The sequence below is a fragment of the Symphalangus syndactylus genome, chromosome 12 (assembly GCF_028878055.3).
Source record: "Symphalangus syndactylus isolate Jambi chromosome 12, NHGRI_mSymSyn1-v2.1_pri, whole genome shotgun sequence".
NCBI classification, from domain to species: Eukaryota; Metazoa; Chordata; class Mammalia; order Primates; family Hylobatidae; genus Symphalangus; species Symphalangus syndactylus.
The window spans coordinates 75,010,835-75,031,169 of NC_072441.2; the positions used below are offsets into that span (position 1 = coordinate 75,010,835).

The window sequence follows — 20,335 nt, forward strand, 5'->3', positions numbered from 1 at the left end:
TATGCAATATAGTCCTTCCCCATCTTGATGAACGTTTATGAAGTCGTTTCAAATTTTTCACGATTACTCCATAAATATAAACAATTGTTATTTGTCCGTTCAAAATAAATTAGTGAAAACATTTTTAAGTTAGAAAATAAAATAATTTTTTACAATTAATGCTGACTAACACTTGAACTCCAACTACATGCCAGGCCATGTGTGGGCACTTTACATATGTTATCTTATAACATCCATAGGTTCTGCGGCTTAGGACATGGATATATCTTTGGGGAGCATGTTTTCAGCCTACCATGATGGCTGTGATTTATCTCCTCATCTTTTTTAGATATGCATTTTCCTTTCCTCCTCTCTGGGTAACAAAGTACCTAGCACATAGCAGGCATAGAATGGATGCTGTTGGGGTGATCAGACCAACACCAGATCATGGGGTTGACGAAGTCCGGCAGAGTCAAAGGACTGAGAAAAACAGTTTGAGAAGTAAAGTGGGACCAGGGGGCCATCACAACTGTGGAGGCTGCGAAGGCTCCCAGCTCTGGGAGCCCACACTATTTATTGGTAATCCAACAGAGAAACAGGTGGTGAGAATGTGGAGGTCAAAAGGGCAGGTTCATGATCTACAGCTGTGATGGTTTAGCATTTATATGGAACATGTTCTTCTACTTGAGATAATAGGAATACAACCGATCTAAGAGCTTGGAGGGCTAGAAGCGAGGAGCCAGCAAGTCTACACACATTCCAGAGGACATTATGTCAGACATGCAAGCCCCGCCTCAGCTTTCTTCCCAACACTCAGCTTTTTCCCAACAGACACTGTGCTAGAAATGACTCTTGCACTAGTCAGGATTGACTTATTAAGGCTTACTACTGAACAAATAGCTCTCCACATTTTAATTCAGCAAAAAGTATATTTCTCACTCATGTCACAGTCCAATGCTTGTCAGGCACCTTTCCTTTGCAGCTCTCCCTCAAAGAAGATTCAAGCCTATTCTATCTTACAAAGATGCCATTTAAAAGTGGCCTCCGGAGGGTGGAGCCAAGATGGCCAAATAGGAACCGCTCAAGTCTACAGCTCCCAGTGTGAGCGACGCAGAAGACGGGTGATTTCTGCATTTCCAACTGAGGTACTGGGTTCATCTCACTGGGGAGTGTCAGAAAGTGAGTGCAGGACAGTGGGTGCAGTGCACTGAGCGTGAGCCGAAGCAGGGCGAGGCATCACCTCACCCGGGAAGCACAAGAGGTCAGGGAATTCCCTTTCCTAGTCAAAGAAAGGGGCGACAGACAGCACCTGGAAAATCGGGTCACTCCCACCCTAATACTGCGCTTTTCCGATGGTCTTAGCAAATAGCACACCAGGAGATTATATCCTGTGCCTGGCTCTGAGGGTCCTACACCCATGGAGCCTCGCTCATTGCTAGCACAGCAGTCAGATCAAACTGCAAGGCAGCAGCGAGGCTGGGGGAGGGGTGCCCGCCATTGCTTAGGCTTGAGTAGGTAAGCAAAGCAGCCGGGAAGCTCAAACTGGGAGGAGCCCACCACAGCTCAAGGAGGCCTGCCTGCCCCTGTAGACTCCACCTCTGGGGGCAGGGCATAGCGAAACAAAAGGCAGCAGAATCCTCTGCAGACTTAAATGTCCCTGTCTGACAGCTTTGAAGAGAGTAGTGGTTCTCCCGGCACACTTGAGATCTGAGAACGAACAGACTGCCTCCTCAAGTGGGTCCCTGACCCCTTAGTAGCCTAACTGGGAGGCACCCCCCAGTAGGGGCAGACTGACACCTCACATGGCCGGGTACTCCTCTGAGACAAAACTTCCAGAGGAACCATCAGGCAGCAACATTTGCTATTCACCAATATCTGCTGTTCTGCAGCCGCCGCTGCTGATACCCAGGCAAACAGGGTCTGTAGTGGACCTCCAGCAAACTTTGAACAGACCTGCAGCAGAGGGTCCTGACTGTTAGAAGGAAAACTAACAAACAGAAAGAACATCCACACCAAAACCCCATCTGTACGTCACCATCATCAAAGAACGAAGGTAGATAAAACCACAAAGATGGAGAAAAAACAGAGCAGAAAAACTGGAAACTGTAGCAATCAGAGCGCCTCTCCTTCTCCAAAGGAACACAGCTCCTCACCGGCAACGGAACAAAGCTGGACGGAGAATGACTTTGACAAGTTGAAAGAATAAGGCTTCAGACGATCAAACTACTCCGAGCTAAAGGAGGAAGTTTGAACTCATGGCAAAGAAGTTAAAAACCTTGAAAAAAAATTAGAAGAATGGCTAACTAGAATAACCAATGCAGAGAAGTCCTTAAAGGACCTGATGGAGCTGAAAACCAAGTCACAAGAACTACATGATGAACACACAAGCCTCAGTAGCCAATTCGATCAACTGGAAGAAAGTGTATCAGTGATGGAAGATCAAATGAATGAAATGAAGTGAGAAGAGAAGTTTAGAGAAAAAAGAATAAAAAGAAATGAACAAAGCCTCCAAGAAATATGGGACTCTGTGAAAAGACCAAATCTACGTCTGATTGGTGGACCTGAAAGTGATGGGGAGAATGGAACCAAGTTGGAGAACACTCTGCAGGATATTATCCAGGAGAACTTCCCCAATCTAGCAAGGCAGGCCAACATTCAAATTCAGGAAATACAGAGAATGCCACAAAGATACTCCTTGAGAAGAGCAACTCCAAGACACATAATTGTCAGATTCACCAAAGCTGAAATGAAGGAAAAAATGTTAAGGACAGCCAGAGAGAAAGGTCGGGTTACCCACAAAGGGAAGCCCATCAGACTAACAGCGGATCTCTCGGCAGAAACTCTACAAGTCAGAAGAGAGTGGGGGCCAATATTCAACATTCTTAAAGAAAAGAATGCTCAACCCAGAATTTCATATCCAGCCAAACTAAGCTTCATAAGTGAAGGAGAAATAAAATACTTTACAGACAAGCAAATGCTGAGAGATTTTGTCACCACCAAGCCTGCTCTGAAAGAGCTCCCGAAGGAAGCACTAAACATGGAAAGGAACAACTGGTAGAAGCCACTGCAAAAACATGCCAAATTGTAAAGATCATCGAGGCTAGGAAGAAACTGCATCAACTCACGAGCAAAATAACCAGCTAACATCATAATGACAGGATCAAATTCACACATAACAATATTAACCCTAAATGTAAATGGGCTAACTGCTCCAATTAAAAGACACAGACTGGCAAATTGGATAAAGAGTCAAGACCCATCAATGTGCTGTATTCACGAAACCGATCTCATGTGCAGAGACACATATAGGCTCAAAATAAAGGGATGGAGGCAGATCTACCAAGTAAATGGAAAACAAAAAAAAGGCAGGGATTGCAATCCTAGTCTCTGATAAAACAGACTTTAAACCAACAAAGATCGAAAGAGACAAAGAACGCCATTACATATTAGTAAAAGGATCAATTCAACAAGAAGAGCTAACTATCCTAAATATATATACACCCAATACAGGAGCACTCAGATTCATAAAGGAAGTCCTTAGAGACCTACAAAGAGACTTAGCCTCCCACACAATAATAATGGGAGACTTTAACACCCCACTGTCAACATTAGACAGATCAACATGACACAAAATTAACAAGGATATCCAAGAATTGAACTCAGCTCTGCACCAAGCAGACTTAATAGACACCTACAGAACACTCCACCCCAAATCAACAGAATATACATTCTTTCCAGCACCACACCACACCTATTCCAAAATTGACCACATAGTTGGAAGTAAAGCTCTCCTCAGCAAATGTAAAAGAACAGAAATTATAACACACTGTCTCTCAGACCACACTGCAATCAAACTAGAACTCAGGATTAAGAAACTCACTCAAAACTGCTCAACTGCATGGAAACTGAACAACCTGCTCCTGAATGACTACTGGGTACATAACTAAATGAAGGTAGAAATAAAGATGCTCTTTGAAACCAACGAGAACAAAGACACAACATACCAGAATCTCTGGGACACATTCAGAGCAGTGTGTAGAGGGAAATTTATAGCACTAAATGCCCACAAGAGAAAGCAGGAAAGATCTAAAATTGACACCCTAACATCACAATTAAAAGAACCAGAGAAGCAAGAGCAAACACATTCAAAAGCTAGCAGAAGGCAAGAAATAACTAAGATCAGAGCAGAAATGAAGGAAATAGAGACACAAAAAACCCTTCAAAAAATCAATGAATCCAGGAGCTGGTTTTTTGAAAAGATCAACAATATTGATAGACCACTAGCAAGACTAATAAAGAAGAAATGAGAGGAGAATCAAATAGATGCAATAAAAATGATAAAGGGGATATCACTAGCAATCCCACAGAAATACAATCTACCATCAGAGAATACCATAAACACCTCTACACAAATAAACTAGAAAATCTAGAAGAAATGGATAAATTCCTTGACACATACATCCTCCCAAGACTAAACCAGGAAGAATTTGAATCTCTGAATAGACCAATAACAGGCTCTGAAATTGAGGCAATAATTAACAGCTTACCAACCAAAAAAAGTCCAGGACCAGATGGATTCACAGCCAAATTCTACCAGAGGTACAAGGAGGTGCTGGTACCGTTCCTTCTGAAACTATTCCAATCAATAGAAAAAGAGGAAATCCTCCCTAACTCATTTTATGAGGCCAGCATCATCCTGATACCAAAGCCTGGCAGAGACACAACAAAATAAGAGAATTTTAGACCAATAGCCCTGATGAACATCGATGCAAAAATCCTCAATAAAATACTGGCAAACCAAATCCAGCAGGACATCAAAAACTTATCCACCATGATCAAGTGGGCTTCATCCCTGGGATGCAAGGCTGGTTCAACATATGCAAATCAATCAACGTAATCCAGCATATAAACAGAACCAAAGACAAAAACCATATGATTATCTCAATAGATGCAGAAAAGGCCTTTGACAAAATTCAACAACCCTTCATGCTAAAAACTCTCAGTAAATTAGGTATTGATGGGACGTATCTCAAAATAATAAGAGCTATCGATGACAAACCCACAGCCAATATCATACTGAATGGGCAAAAACTGGAAGCATTCCCTTTGAAAACTGGCACAAGACAGGGATGCCCTCCCTCACCACTCCTATTCAACATAGTGTTGGAAGTTCTGGCCAGGGCAATCAGGCAGGAGAAGGAAATAAAGGGTATTCAATTAGGAAAAGAGAAAGTCAAATTGTCCCTGTTTGCAGATGACATGATTGTATATCTAGAAAACCCCATCATCTCAGCCCAAAATCTCCTTAAGCTGATAAGCAACTTCAGCAGAGTCTCAGGATACAAAATCAATGTGCAAAAATCACAAGCATTCTTATACACAGGCAAACAGAGAGCCAAATCATGAGTGAACTCCTATTCACAATTGCTTCAAAGAGAATGAAGTACCTAGGAATCCAACTTACAAGGGACGTGAAGGACCTCTTCAAGGAGAACTACAAACCACTGCTCAATGAAATAAAAGAGGACACAAACAAATGGAAGAACATTCCATGCTCATGGGTAGGAAGAATCAATATCATGAAAATGGCCATACTGCCCAAGGTAATTTATGGATTCAATGCCATCCCCATCAAGCTACCAATGACTTTCTTCACGTAGGTGGAAAAAACTACTTTAAAGTTCATATGGAACCAAAAAAGAGCCCGCATTGCCACATCAATCCTAAGCCAAAAGAACAAAGCTGGAGGCATCATGCTACCTGACTTCAAACTATACTACAAGGCTACAGTAACCAAAACAGCATGGTACTGGTACCAAAACAGAGATATAGACCAATGGAACAGAACAGAGCCCTCAGAAATAATGTCACCTATCTACAATCAGCTGAGCTTTGACAAACCTGACAAAAAGAAGAAATGGGGAAAGGATTCCCTATTTAATAAATGGTGTTGGGAAAACTGGCTAGCCATATGTAGAAGGCTGAAACTGGATCCCTTCCTTACACCTTATACAAAAATTAATTCAAGATGAATTAAAGACTTAAGTGTTAGGCCTAAAACCATAAAAACCCTAGAAGAAAACCTAGGCAATACCATTCAGGACATAGGCGTGGGCAAGGACTTCATGTCTAAAACACCAAAAACAATGGCAACAAAAGCCAAAATTGACAAATGGGATCTAATTAAACTAAGGAGCTTCTGCACAGCAAAAGAAACTACCATCAGAGTGAACAGGCAACCTATAGAATGGGAGAAAATTTTTGCAATCTACTCATCTGACAAAGGGCTAATATCCAGAATCTACAATGAACTCCAACAAATTTACAGGAAAAAAACAAACAGCCCCATCAAAAAGTGGGCAAAGGATATGAAGAGACACTTCTCAAGAGAAGACATTTATGCAGACAAAAACACATGAAAAAAATGACCATCATCACTGGCCATCAGAGAAATGCAAATCAAAACCACACTGAGATACCATCTCACACCAGTTAGAATGGCCATCATTAAAAAGTCAGGAAACAACAGGTGCTGGAGAGGATGTGGAGAACTAGGAACACTTTTACACTGTTGGTGGGACTGTAAACTAGTTCAACCATTGTGGAAGTCAGTGTGGCGATTCCTCAGGGATCTAGAACTAGAAATACCATTTGACCCAGCCATCCCATTACTGGGTATATACCCAAAGGATTATAAATCATGCTGCTATGAAGATACATGCACATGTGTGTTTATTGTGGTAGTATTCACAGTAGCAAACATTTGGAGCCAAGCTAAATGTCCAACAATGATAGACTGGATTAAGAAAATGTGGCACATATACACCATGGAATACTATGCAGCCATAAAAAATGATGAGTTCATGTCCTTTGTAGGGACATGGATGAAGCTGGAAACCATCATTCTCAGCAAACTATTGCAAGGACAAAAAACGAAACACTGTATATTCTCACTCATAGGTGGGAATTGAACAAGGAGAACACATGGACACAGGAAGGGGAACATCACACACTGGGGCCTGTTGTAGGGTGGGGGGCTGAGGGAGGGATAGCATTAGGAGATATAGCTAATGTTAAATGACGAGTTAATGGGTGCAACACACCAACATGGCACATGTATACATATGTAACTAACCTGCATGTTGTGCACATGTACCCTAAAACTTAAAGTATAATAATAATAAAAAAAAAGTAGCCTTCATGGAGCTTGCAGTGAGCCAAGGTGGCACCACTTGCACTACAGCCTGGGCGACACAGTGAGACTCCGTCTCAAAAAAAAAAGGGGGGGGGCCTTCAAAAGAGACTGCTGAATGAATATAGGCAAAATGCAAACGTAATAGAAAGAATTAGAACACAGGATAGCATCTGAGTAGAGGTGAGACCATAGTGTTTGAAAGCTCTTTCTGGGTTGGACCTTTGCAGAAACTCTGCAAACCCAGTTCTACATGCATGTGCATCCATACACATACACTCCTTCAAAAGTGTCATACGTTATCTTGGAATTAGTCGTTATTTCTCATTCATAATATTGCTGTCTTGTAATAGCATGAGTAACTGAGTTGAGTGTATATTAATTTGGATGTATCAAGTTATTTTTCAATGAAGAAATTGACTCACTTGCAAATTGTCAGCTAGCCGAGAGAGAGAAAATTTGAGTCAAGGTTTAAAACATTGTATAAGTAATTTTAAAACAACACAAAACATATTTGCTATATTCAAAAGCAATTAATTCTAAGACGCAATTGAAGTAGGGGGACTTTAAAATGAAATTACATTGTTAACTAGATTTTAAAAGTAATTCTTGCATTATTTGTAAAACTAATTCAGTAGGAGGAAATTAATACTCAGTTGATAAAAGTATTCATGTTTTCCTTTAGGCATTTCTTCTAGTGCATTCAAAATTACCCAATTTACAAATAATTCATTTTAAGTTAACTTCTAGCATATAAAATGGTTGTGTTGAAACACTGTCTTCAGAATTTTATTTTTAAAAGATACTATTTTAGTATAAATTCACATTTACAGTTGAATGCTTTTGTGAAAGATATTAGTCTTTAAAATATTTTACAGGCTGGCCTTGTTGGCTCATGCCTGTAATCCCAGCACTTTGGGAGGCCAAGGCAGGTGGATCACTTGAGCCCAGGAGTTCAAGACCAGCTTGAGCAACATAGTGAAACCTCATTTCTACAAAAAATACAAAAATTACCAGGTGTGGTGGCACACAGCTGTAATCCCTACTCAGGAGGCTGAGGTGGGAGGATTGCTTGAGCCCAGGAGATAGAGGCTGCAGTGAGCCATGATTGCACCACTGCACTCCAGCCCAAGTGCCCTGTTTCAAAAAAAAAAAAAAAAAAGTTTGACTGTTCCAAAACATATTAATGTTAGAGTCTGCTAAGTTGCTATAAATACAACAAAAAATTCAATGGCACAAACAAAATATCAGTTGCCTCTCATGTAAAAGTCCAAGACTAGCAGGTGCAGATTGGAAGAGCAAAACTGACTCAGGGAGTGGTAGAAGGAGAGCAAGGATCCAAGGCATGAGCCACAATCCATGCCTCTTACAACCCCTCACATCTGTCAAATAGAACCCTTGTCTGGATGGGCCCTTGTTCTAACCCAGTGCCTGGAATCTTGTATCTGTTATATTGGTGGTTCTACATGACTTTATATTTGAAAAGTTACATTTTAGAAGTGGTATATTTTGTATTTTTGGTTACTAATATAACTGTGTGAAAGCACTATTAAAAATACTTTTATTTCGTTAAAATTACCTGTTTATGTTTTGGTCTCCTCCACTAATCTGTAAGCCCCTCTGAGTAGGAAACAGTACATTCCTCACTATACTCCAGCACTCAGCTCAGTGCATGGGGATTTAAAAGTAAATAGATTCTTAGATCCAGATTGTGAGGAGGGGAGGAGAGAGGTATAGGTGAGGCGGGGGTGGAAGCGGGGGCAGGATCATCTTAAGGAAGGAGACCACTACTGCTCCTGCTGCCCTCCTCCCCCCACCTTGCCTAGTTCACAAGACAGGAGGAGAGAAAAAGCAAAAAGTTGGAAAAAAAAAAAAAAAAGTAAGATAAATAGCCAGACAACCTTGGCACCACCACCCCGCCCTAGGAGTTAAAACGAGTAATAATAATAACATCAACCCCTGACCTAAACTACTTGTGTTATCTGTGAATTCCAGACACTGTATGCAAAAAGCATTGTAAAACTTTTTGTTCTGTTAGCTGATGCATGTAGCCCCCAGTCATGTTTCCCACGCTTGCTTGATGTATCACGACCCTTTCACGTGGACCCCTTAAAGTTGTAAGCCTTTAAAAAGGCCAAGAATTTCTTTTTCAGGGAGCTGGGCTCTTAAGACGCGAGTCTGCCGACGCTCCCGGCCAAATAAAAACCTCTTCCTTCTTTAATTTGGTGTCTGAGGAGTTTTGTCTGTGGCTCATCCTGCTACAATCTGTTTGGACAGATCACTTGAAGGGTAGGTGTTTACTTAAGCATTTGGGGTAGAACTTGCTTTGGGGTTGTTGACAGTTTTCCCTTCACTAGGAAGTGTTTGTCACTTTAAGGCAAAAACCAGGAAGTTAAAAGTGGACGCAGAAGCGAGCACAGATGGGGCTAGGGGGCACTCTGTTTTCAGAGAAAGTAGTTGAGAGTGCTGGCAACAGCAGCTGAAATATAGAGAAGTTGTAGGATTAACTTTTTCTCCCAAAGCAGCTTCAGCGCACGTTTTATTCCCATCGAGGGAGGGAGAATGGGTGCCGCTGAGTGGGCGGGGGAGTGGTCCCTGAAAGGAGGTGGAGTGCCACAGCCCCTCCCCGTTGGCTCTCGCTGTTTGTACGTTGTTGGTTTATACTAATTTGACAACAGCTGCCTATTGAGTAGCCTCCAGATCGCAGCTGAAGGATCTGTTGAGCGCTTCAGGAAAGGCGGTGAGATCGGGTACCGCAGCAGAGCACTCTCAGCTCTGGGTCTTGCAGGCTCAGGGCTCCCCATGCCAGCAGAACGATTTCCTCTGGTGAAGAGGACCGTCGAATCTGTCCTTCTCAAGGCACCTCTTGTACAGAATTTATTCGAATGCCATGGCCAAGATCTTCCTTGAAAAATGTTAACCGATGTGTGCTTTTTGTCTTTTGTCATCCTTTCTTTAGGACAGGCGACATTGACAGGTGAAGATCTCGGGAGACCATGACTAAGAAAAGAATTGCTGTGATTGGGGGAGGAGTGAGCGGGCTCTCTTCCATCAAGTGCTGCGTAGAAGAAGGCTTGGAACCTGTCTGCTTTGAAAGGACTGATGACATCGGAGGGCTCTGGAGGTTCCAGGTACATACATCTCCTAGTCCCTTAATACTTGAAACTCTCCCTGCAACTAGGTGCATACGACAGTTTATCTTAACAGTGTCAGGTGGCCGGGCGCGGTTGGCTCACGCCTTTAATCCTAGCACTTTGGGAGGCCGAGGCGGGCGGATCACGAGGTCAGGAGATCGAGACCATCCTGGCTAACACGATGAAACCTCGTCTCTACTAAAAATACAAAAAAATTAGCCGGGCGTGGTGGCGAGTGCCTATAGTCCCAGCTACTCCGGAGGCTAAGGCAGGAGAATGGGGTGAACCCGGGAGGCAGAGCTTGCAGTGAGCCGAGATCGCGCCACTGCACTCCAGCCTGGGTGACAGAGCGAGACTCCGTCTCAAGGAAAAAAATTTTAAAAAGATAGTTAAACTTATTATATTCCAAAGAACACCAGCCACCTTTATTGATCTCCAAACTGACATGCATTGGGTTTGCTGAGTTTGCTTTTATTTTTATTTTTTCATTTTTTGAAGGAGAATTTTTATTCTTTTTATTTACAGAAAATTCAGCAGTGTACATTTAACCCAGTTTAGTGGCACCTTCTTTCACCTTTCCCTTTTCCAGTTTGGTGATTAACCCACAGATTTAGGAGCCAGGACATTGCCTCCCCAGTAGCAGCGAATTTCATCATATCTGTCCACGTAACTGGTTCTGAAAACTGCCACCAACTTAGCCACACCTCCTTTGTCTTCCTAGTGAACCTGTGTGAAGGCAACGTCGTGCAGGTCTTCCCGTGGACTAGACATCCCAATCTTACCTCCCCCTTGATAATGCAGTAAGGGACCCCCATTTTGGGACACAGAGCAGGCAGGAAGACAACCAGCTCGATGGGATCCGCATCGTGTGCAATCACCACCAGCTGAGTCTTCTTGTTCTCCACCAAGGTGGTGATTGTGTTAACCCCTGCTAGAAAGACGGGTGGTGTCTGGGTGGGGATATCCCCTTTGCTAGCAGCTTTCTTCTCAGTCCAGGACAACAGTCTCTGCTTCTTCTCTTGTTTTGTCTCTGGTCTGTGCTTGTGGGCCCGCGTAAGCAGTCAGTAGCTGTTTGGCAATGCGAAGCCTGTGTGAACTGGTTAATGGCAGGAAGTGCTTTCAGCAGCTTATAAAAGGATAGTTCTTTGCTGCTGCAACCTGATATAGGGGGTCCTTTTGACAAAGAGGGTGAGGTCCCTTTGGGGCTGTATGTCCTGTCCAATGCCAAAATTCTTAGGCTTTTTCTCAAACAGAGGATTCGCAACTTTTTTGGCTTCCTGCTTCTTCACTGATAGCAGGGGCGGGGGCCGCCTTCTTTACCTTAGCCTTCTTTCCTATTGGCATCTTGGGTTTCTAGAGGAGAACGGGTTTGCTTTTAAGCTAGTTTTCTGAACATTTAATAGTATTGAGGTGCCCTAGATAAGTTTTACATTTCTTATTTCATAAAAACGAACACAGTGTTGGCCAGCTACATAAAAGTGGCTTTATAGCATTTCTTAGTTGAACAGAAATACAATCCTTTTGCACCCTGACTCTGTTATGGGGACTGATTTTATGTGACAATGGTCCTTATTCAGATCTGGAGTGGATCCCCTTAGCTGACCTGCATACCTGTATCATCATCAGTCTTGGACATGGGCTAAAAGCCTGTTGTTTTTAGTAAACAGCAGAAAATTCTGCTCTTAAAATCCGGCCACAATATGGTATGGAGGTTAAGAATGCAGTCTTAGGCTCAAACCTTATTTCTGTCACCTACTAGCAGTGTGACCTTGGGCACATCATTAAGCCTCTCTGTACCTGTGTTTCTTCATCTTTAAGAAGTGGATAATAATAGTATCCACTTTATAGAGTTATTGTCAGGAGTAAGTGAATGGATAATTATGCCAATCACAACAGTGCCAGGAACATAGTGCTACATGTTGGTTATTATTCAGTAGGCCTAGGATGGGACTCACACATGTGGTGTCTTTACTAAGCATCTTAGCCAGTTTTGGCAGTTACTGAAAAGGCATGAAATCAATTGAGGATGGGAGGAGGTTGGGAGGGCATCCATCATCCTGTCTGATTATCAAGTTTCTGGTTTTTATCTCCAATGTGGTTTAAACTTATTCTCTGCTAAAGACTTAATGTGGAGGTTTTTCTTCTGATTATCCACTTGGCAAAATTTTAACACTTTATAAACTGCTTCCTTGAAAATAAATAACCTGTGTTTCATCACAACGCTCTGACTTCTGTTATGACAGACCACACCTGTGTGGTTCACCATTATATTTCTAGAGCCAAGCATGTATTCTACTATCTCCATTTTTTAAAGCTCCCCAGATGATTCCAATGTGCAGACAACAGTTCAGCGAGAGTTTCTATTCCATGGGATTTTGAAAATCTGACAGGAACAGAAGCCCCAAACTTTCCTTATTCCTCCCATTTAAATTTTTCTCCTTTCTTCTGTCCTTATTACTTCTTCCAATCCCATCAGTTCCAGTTACCCCAACTTCCATCCCCTGCTCTCTCTCTCTCTCTTTTTTTTTTTTTAGGCAGAGTCTCACTCTGTTACCCAGGCTGGAGTACAGTGGCATGATCTCAGCTCACTGCAACCTCTGCCTCCTGGGTTCAAGTGATTCTCATGCCTCAGCCTCTCAAGTAGCTGAAATTATACACGCACTACCATGCCTTGCTAATTCTTTTATTTTTAGTAAAGATGGGATTTCACCATGTTGGCCAGGCTATTCTCGAACTCCTCACCTCAAGTGATCCGCTCACCTTGGCCTCCCAAGGTGTGGGGATTACAGGCATGAGCCATCGTGCCTGGCCTCTCTTTTCTTACAGAGACTTCCTGCTCAAATGTGTGAGCCTTGTGCCTAGGTAGGAAATATAATCAGTGTACAGAATTTGTAGAGGGAAGATTTATTCATCAATGGTAGAAAATTGTAAAATGCAGGAGCAGAAGCTTCTTTTTCTTCTACTCACTAACCCAATACTGCTCTGTGCTCACTCTTTTGGAAAGCAGTGGATTTGGCACAGTGGTAAACCTTAGCTAAGGTCCAATCAGGTGGTTTGAAGGACTTGAAGGATGTTGTTGACACAGGATAACACTTGTTGTGGTTAGTGATTTGAAAAAGAGTTGAAATATATGAGTACCGCAAAGAGGTGAGATCTGTCATTCATTTCCCTCAGTGATCCCAACAGACCTGCTGTGGAAAGCATGGCTCTACTCTTTGTAAACTTTGAACTTTTGGAATACACGTACAGACTTGCATTTATCAGTACCTCATAAAGTATTTTATTACAGAGGGACTTTATAAATATCTCTTGAATGAATAAATGAAATGAAATTCAGAAGTTAGGAACGTGCCTCCCCTGCTCTCCATACAACAAACATCTTAATTCCAAAATGACCTTGCCATTCATTTTTAATTTAAAAATATATATACTTATGTACAAACGTGTTTAAATAAGCTTTTAATTTTAGAACAGTTTTAGACTTACAAAATTTATTGGGAATACAGAGAATTACAGTACACCTCATGTCCAGTTACCCCATTTTACATTAGTATGATACATTTTTAAATAATTAATGAACCAATACTGATACATTATTATTAACTGAAGTCTATACTTTATTGAGATTTACTCAGTTTTTCCTAACGGCCTTTTTCTGTTCCAGGATCCCATCCAGGATACCATATTACATTTAATAGTCATATCTCCTTAGGCTCTTTTTGGCTATGAAATTTCTTAGACTTTCCTTGTTTTTGATGCCCTTGATAGTTTTGAGGATTACTTACTGGTCAGGTATGTTGTAGAATATCCCTCAGTTAGGATTTATCTAATTTTTTTCTCATGGTTAAATTGGGGTTATGAATTTTGGGGAGGAATATTATAAAGTACCATTCTCCTCACCTCCCATCAAGGGTACATACTATCGACATTATACCTACTGTTTTTTTTTTTTTTTTTGAAACTTAAAACTCATTTTATGTTATTATAAGTAAGAAATTAGCATTCAATATATGCCACAATATATCTTTGTTGAAGTGTAAGTTTGTTCCAGTTTTGTATTTTTCGTTTTCCAACTGTTATTTTAGGTTCAGGGGGTACATATGAAAGTTTGTTACAAGGATAAATTGTATGGGGCTGGGATAACTGCTAGCCATATGCAGAAGATTGACACTGGATCCCTTCCTTTTGCCATATATGAAAATCAACTCAACATGGATTAAAAAGTTAAATGTAAAACCTAAAACTATAAAAACCCTAGATAATATCACTATTGATGTTAACCTTGATGTCCTGGCTTGAAATAGTGTTTGTCAGTTTTTGCCACACTGTAAAGTTGCTCCTTTTTTCTCCATTGCCATACTATACTCTTTGGAACAAAGTCACTATGCACAGCCCACAATTAAGGACAAAGTCTTCTATTCTAGGCCTTCTGTCTTTCCATATGAACTTTAGAATCCATGTGTTAGCTTGGATTCTAAAATAGCTTGCTGGGATGTTGATTGAGATTGCATTGTATCTATAGGTCAAGTTGGAAAGAACTGACATCTCAACAATATTTAATCTTCCAGTCTGTGAATCAGAGTATCTCTCCGTTTATTTAAATCTTAGACTTTCTTCATCTGTGTTTTGTAATTCATGCTTATAAATCCTATACATATTTTGTTATGTTTATACCTACGTATATAATTTCGAGGGTATTACTATAGATGGAGTTTTAAAAATTTCAAATTCCAGTTGTTCATTCTAGTATATAAAAAAGCAAATGATCAGGTGCAGTGGTTCATGCCTGTAATCCCAGCACTTTGGGAGGCCGAGGCGGGTGGATCACGAGGTCAGGAGATCGAGACTAGCCTGGCCAACATAGTGAAATCCCGTCTCTACTAAAAATACAAAAAATTAGCTGGGCATGGTGGCATGCGCCTGTAGTCCCAGCTACTCAGGAGGCTGAGGCAGAAGAATTGCTTGCACCCGGAAGGCAGGGGTTGTGGTGAGCTGAGATTGTGCCACTGCACTCCAGCCTGGGCAATAGAGCGAGACTCTGTCTGAAAAAAAAAAAAAAAAAAAAAAGGAATTAACTTTTATATGTTAACCATGTATCCTGCAACCCTGCTGTACCCACTTGTTGGCTCTAGGAGTTGTTTTTTTTTTTGAGAAGGAGTCTCGCTCTTTCACCCAGGCTGGAGTGCAGTGGCGCGATCTCAGCTCACTGCAGGCTCCGTCCCCCGGGGTTCACGCCATTCTCCTGCCTCAGCCTCCCGCGTAGCTGGGACTACAGGCGCCCACCACCTCGCCCGGCTAATTTTTTGTATTTTTAGTAGAGACAGGGTTTCACCGTGTTAGCCAGGATGGTCTCGATCTCCTGACCTCGTGATCCGCCCGCCTCGGCCTCCCAAAGTGCTGGGATTACAGGCGTGAGCCACCGCGCCCGGCCGGCTCTAGGAGTTTTTTTCTTTTTTCCTTTCTTTTTTTGTTTTTTTTTTTTAATTCTTTGGGATTTTCTACATAGACAGTCAGGTCATCTGCAAATAAAAAGTTATCTTTATTCCTTCCCAATCCTTATATTCTTTACTTTTCTTTCTTCTATTATTGTACTAGCTAAGACTTCTAGTGCAATGTTCCATAGGAGTGGTGAGAGAGGACATCCTTACCTTGTTCCCAGTCTTAGGGGAAAAGTGTCTAGTTTCTCACTGTTAAATATGATGTTGGTTATAGGTATTTTGCAGATGTTCTTTATCAAATTGAGGAAGTTTCTCTCCATTCCTAGTTTGCTGAGAGTTTTTATCATGAATGGGTGTTGTACAAACAACATTTTAACAAAAAAGAAAAAGAAAGCAATCCTACCGCCTTAACAAATCGACTGGTTTTCTGTATTTTCACATTTTTTTCTATTTCAAATAAATAAAATATACTCAAAAGAGACATGTCTAACAGGGAGAGATTATACAAGTATAATTATATACCCGTAGGTAGACATAATATTACATATTTGGTGATTAGAATGTAAATTTAATTTTACAGTTCCCTTTTTACTTCAAGTTATATCATACGCCATTTTTAATGTTCCTGCACAGACTTCAGAATCATAGTTTTTGGTGTCTCCAAATTCACTTTCCATAATTCATTAACTAATTCATTTCAAAGCATTTATTGCACATCCAATACACACCAGGTTCTGATAATAGAGATTTAAAGAAGGGTATCACTACTCTCGGGTTTCTCACAGTCATGGAAACAAATGCCTGATAATATAGTGTGTTTAAGTTATCTTTATAGACATATGAACAGAGAGTTTTGGGAGCTTGGAGGATGAATAGGGGAATCTAATTCTCTGGAGAAATTAGAAAAGTCTTGTTGAAGGAAATGACATTTGATGTAACTCTTGAAGGACAGGAAATTTTCCAGATGAAGAAATAGTAATATTTACAAAGGTTTAAAATTGTGCAAGAGCCTAGAGTGTTTCAGGAACAATTTGATGACTTAGAAATTTGAGATTAAATAAGGACAACACTGGATGAAGATTAAAAGATAAACCGGGCTAGATTGTGAAATGTGCTAAATTTCAAAATAAGGAATTTTGTTTTCCATATGGAATCAAGAGAAACTATTAAGCAGTGGAGTGGCAGGATCTACTTTGTATTTATCAGGATACCCATAGGTTGGTGTGGAAGATAAATTCTGCATGTTGAGGCTGGGCGCAGTGGCTCACACCTGTAATCCCAGCACTTTGGGAGGCTGAGGCGGGCAGATCATGAGGTCAGGAGATTGAGTCCAGCCTGGCTAACATGGTGAAACCCCATCTCTACTAAAAACACAAAAAAAATTAGCCAGGCATAGTGGCGCACGCCTGTAGGCCCAGCTACTCAGGAGGCTGAGGCAGGAAAATTGCTTGAACCCAGGAGGCAGAGGTTGCAGGGAGCTGAGATCATGCTACTGCACGCCAGCCTGGCGACAGAGCAAGACTCCGTCTCAAAAAAAAAAAAAAAAAAAAAAATTCTGCATGTTGAGATACTATAATTTACTAAACCATTCATCTATTTTGGGAACATTTAACATTGTTACTAATTAATTGCTATTTAAGTTATACAAAAATGTATCTTTATGCATTTGACTTTATATTATTTTGCAATTTTTCTTAGGACAAAATTTTGGGAGATACATATATCTTATTGAACTCTTTTTGAGACAAATGTTAATGTATTTTATTAGTTTTGTTATGCATTCTGTGAAACTTACATCTCATTCTGTATATCCCTTTCTCAATACAATTTGATATGCATCCATTAAACATTTATTGAGTGCTATTTATCATTATAGATGCTGTGGGGAAAACCATTAGTACAATTCAAGGGGCTTACAATCTAGTTGGGGAGATAAGGAATACACTACGAAACATTATGGAGGTCTTTGAATCCTAAGCTGAGAAATAGGAACTTTATTCTACAGGAAATGGGGCAACATCTAAAATTTTAATTAAGGCAGAGATATAGTCCAGCCACACCTTAGAGAGAACACTTCAGTTGAAACAGGTAGGATAGATTAGAAGAAGAGACTTCAAAGGAGACTTATGAAAATATTATTAGCAGTTAAAGAAATGAGATGTTGGATTATAAGTCAGAGAAATGGGAATGATCAATTTAGGATTCCTAGATTGAATAATTAAGCAATAAAAATGGGAGAAAAACAATCCTAAAGGTGGACAAAGCCAACAAACACTCTCCTTTGTGGCTATTTAATGTTTCATAATACTCAATATCTCAATATCTGTTCATTTCTAGAATAAAAGGGGAGGAGGAGATCCAAATTGATTAAGATGATTTTCCATAGTCAAAACAATTTTTGAAAATCTAAAAATTTGAAAACTCCTCATTTGTGAAATCTCTGTGACAGGCTGGGTAGATTGCATCATTGCATTACTTTATGTGGTCACCACAACAATGCTATAAGGTAGTTAATAGGAAGTTTTTTTTTCTTTTTCTTTTTTTTTTTTTGAGATGGAGTTTTGCTCTTGTTGCCCAGGCTGGAGTGTAATGACGTGATCTCGGTCACCGCAACCTCTGCCTCCCGGGTTCAAGCGATTCTCCTGCCTCAATCCCCCAAGTAGCTGGGATTACAGGCATGTGCCACCATGCCTGGCTAATTTTGTATTTTTAGTAGAGACAGGGTTTCTCCATGTTGGTCAGGCTGGTCTCGAACTCCTGACCTCAGATGATCTACCCACCTCAGCCTCCCAAAGTGCTGGGATTACAGGCATGAGCCACCACGCCCAGCCTCAATAGGTAGTTTTGGAGGATGCAAAGAAGTTTGTTGTAGGGGAAAGAACACTGAACTGGGGATTAATGTCATCTAATGCAGTGCATCTCAGTTTGCATGAGCATCTGAATCACGTGAAGATTTTGCTAAGATGCAGGTTCTGATTCAGTAGGTCTGAGGTGGGGCCTGAGAGTCTGCATTTATAGCACAATCTCTCAAGTGAAGCCCCAGCTGCTAGTCTACAGACCACACTTTGGTAGTAAGGATCTAGAGCAGTGGTTCTTTTTTTTTTTTTTTTTTTTTTTTTTTTTTTGAGACGGAGTCTCGCTCTGTTGCCCAGGCTGGAGTGCAGTGGTGCGATCTCCGCTCACTGCAAGCTCCGCCTCCCGGGTTCACGCCATTCTCCTGCCTCAGCCTCCGGAGTAGCTGGGACTACAGGCGCCCACCACCTCGCCCGGCTAATTTTTTGTATTTTTAGTAGAGACGGGGTTTCACCGTGGTCTCGATCTCCTGACCTCGTGATCCGCCCGCCTCGGCCTCCCAAAGTGCTGGGATTACAAGCGTGAGCCACCGCGCCCGGCCCGAGCAGTGGTTCTTAAATTTCAGTTGTTTTGTTGGGCATTTAGCTTGTCTCATTTTTGTATTATGAATAATGCTGGTATTAACATCCTTTAACATAAATCTTCCTAAGTGATGCTGAATATTTTTTTAAAAGGCTAGGTAAATTGCAAGGAGTTTCATATATATTTTAACACTGCTCTCCAGAAAACACTGGAGATGTTATACTCTTTCTGGTATATGGAAACTGTTACACTCTTTCCTGTGTATCTTCCCATTTTGCCTCACTGTTACTCATTTAAAACACTATTTATTACTCAGTGTTAGCAACTTTCTTTTCACATGTTTAGAACTTCAGCTGGGATAGAATAGAATAGGTAGAATTTCTGGGGACTGGCCACATATTTTCTGTCCCAGATATTCTCTTCATGTGGTGAGGCTGGACTTCCTCATGCTATGGTGGTCTCATAGTAGTTGGATTTCTCATATGGCTGCTAGCTTCTACCAGAGGGAGCTTTCTGAGACCCAGGCAGAATCTGCAAGGCTACTTATGACTTGGTCTTGGAAGCCATTCAGTGTCATTTCAACTGTATGCTGTTGGTCAAAAGCAAGTCATAAAGATAACTGAGATCCAAGGGGAAGGGACTACATAAGGGCACAAATACTGGAAGGTGTGTGTGTGTGTGTGTGTGATTTAATTGACACTTCTTTCAGAAAACTTTTTCAGATGTTTATTGGCTATTTATAAAACATGAAGATGATTCTCAAGTTGCTATGAATACTTTCTATTTATTGCAGGAAAATCCTGAAGAAGGAAGGGCCAGTATTTACAAATCAGTGATCATCAATACTTCTAAAGAGATGATGTGCTTCAGTGACTATCCGATCCCAGATCATTATCCCAACTTCATGCATAATGCCCAGGTCCTGGAGTATTTCAGGATGTATGCCAAAGAATTTGACCTTCTAAAGTATATTCGATTTAAGGTAGAAAAATTGTGTGGGTATCTTTGTGTTTGAAGTTGTTTGCCAAGTAAATGAATAACGTGGTTTCAGTTACCAATGTTTACTTCTAAAGATTGGCTTCATTTGCACATGCATCTGTCCTACCCAGGCAAAAACTCCATTCTTTGTCCTCCTTGCTCCTCAAAAATATTCAAGGGACGGTCTCTCTTTCATATATTTTGGATGCAGATACAGGAAGCCACCTGGCAGAGTGTTT

The 20,335-nt window shown here is 41.0% G+C and overlaps 1 protein-coding gene across 6 annotated transcripts in view; it reads left to right on the forward strand.

Moving 5' to 3' along the window:
* The first annotated feature begins 9,416 nt into the window (after positions 1-9,416).
* Positions 9,417-20,335, forward strand: part of FMO5 (flavin containing dimethylaniline monoxygenase 5) — a 32,680-nt gene continuing 21,761 nt past the window's right edge. For 2 of the 6 annotated variants that reach the window (XM_063625923.1, XM_063625927.1), the window contains exons 1-3: positions 9,609-9,921; positions 10,131-10,302; positions 19,912-20,100. In XM_063625923.1, the coding sequence (XP_063481993.1) occupies positions 10,168-10,302; positions 19,912-20,100 (324 nt within the window). In that variant the 5' untranslated portion in view covers positions 9,609-9,921; positions 10,131-10,167. Of the gene's footprint in view, positions 9,461-9,608; positions 9,922-10,130; positions 10,303-19,911; positions 20,101-20,335 lie in introns of those variants that run through there. The other 4 variants (XM_063625922.1, XM_063625926.1, XM_063625924.1 and 1 more) reach the window with 3 other exon arrangements.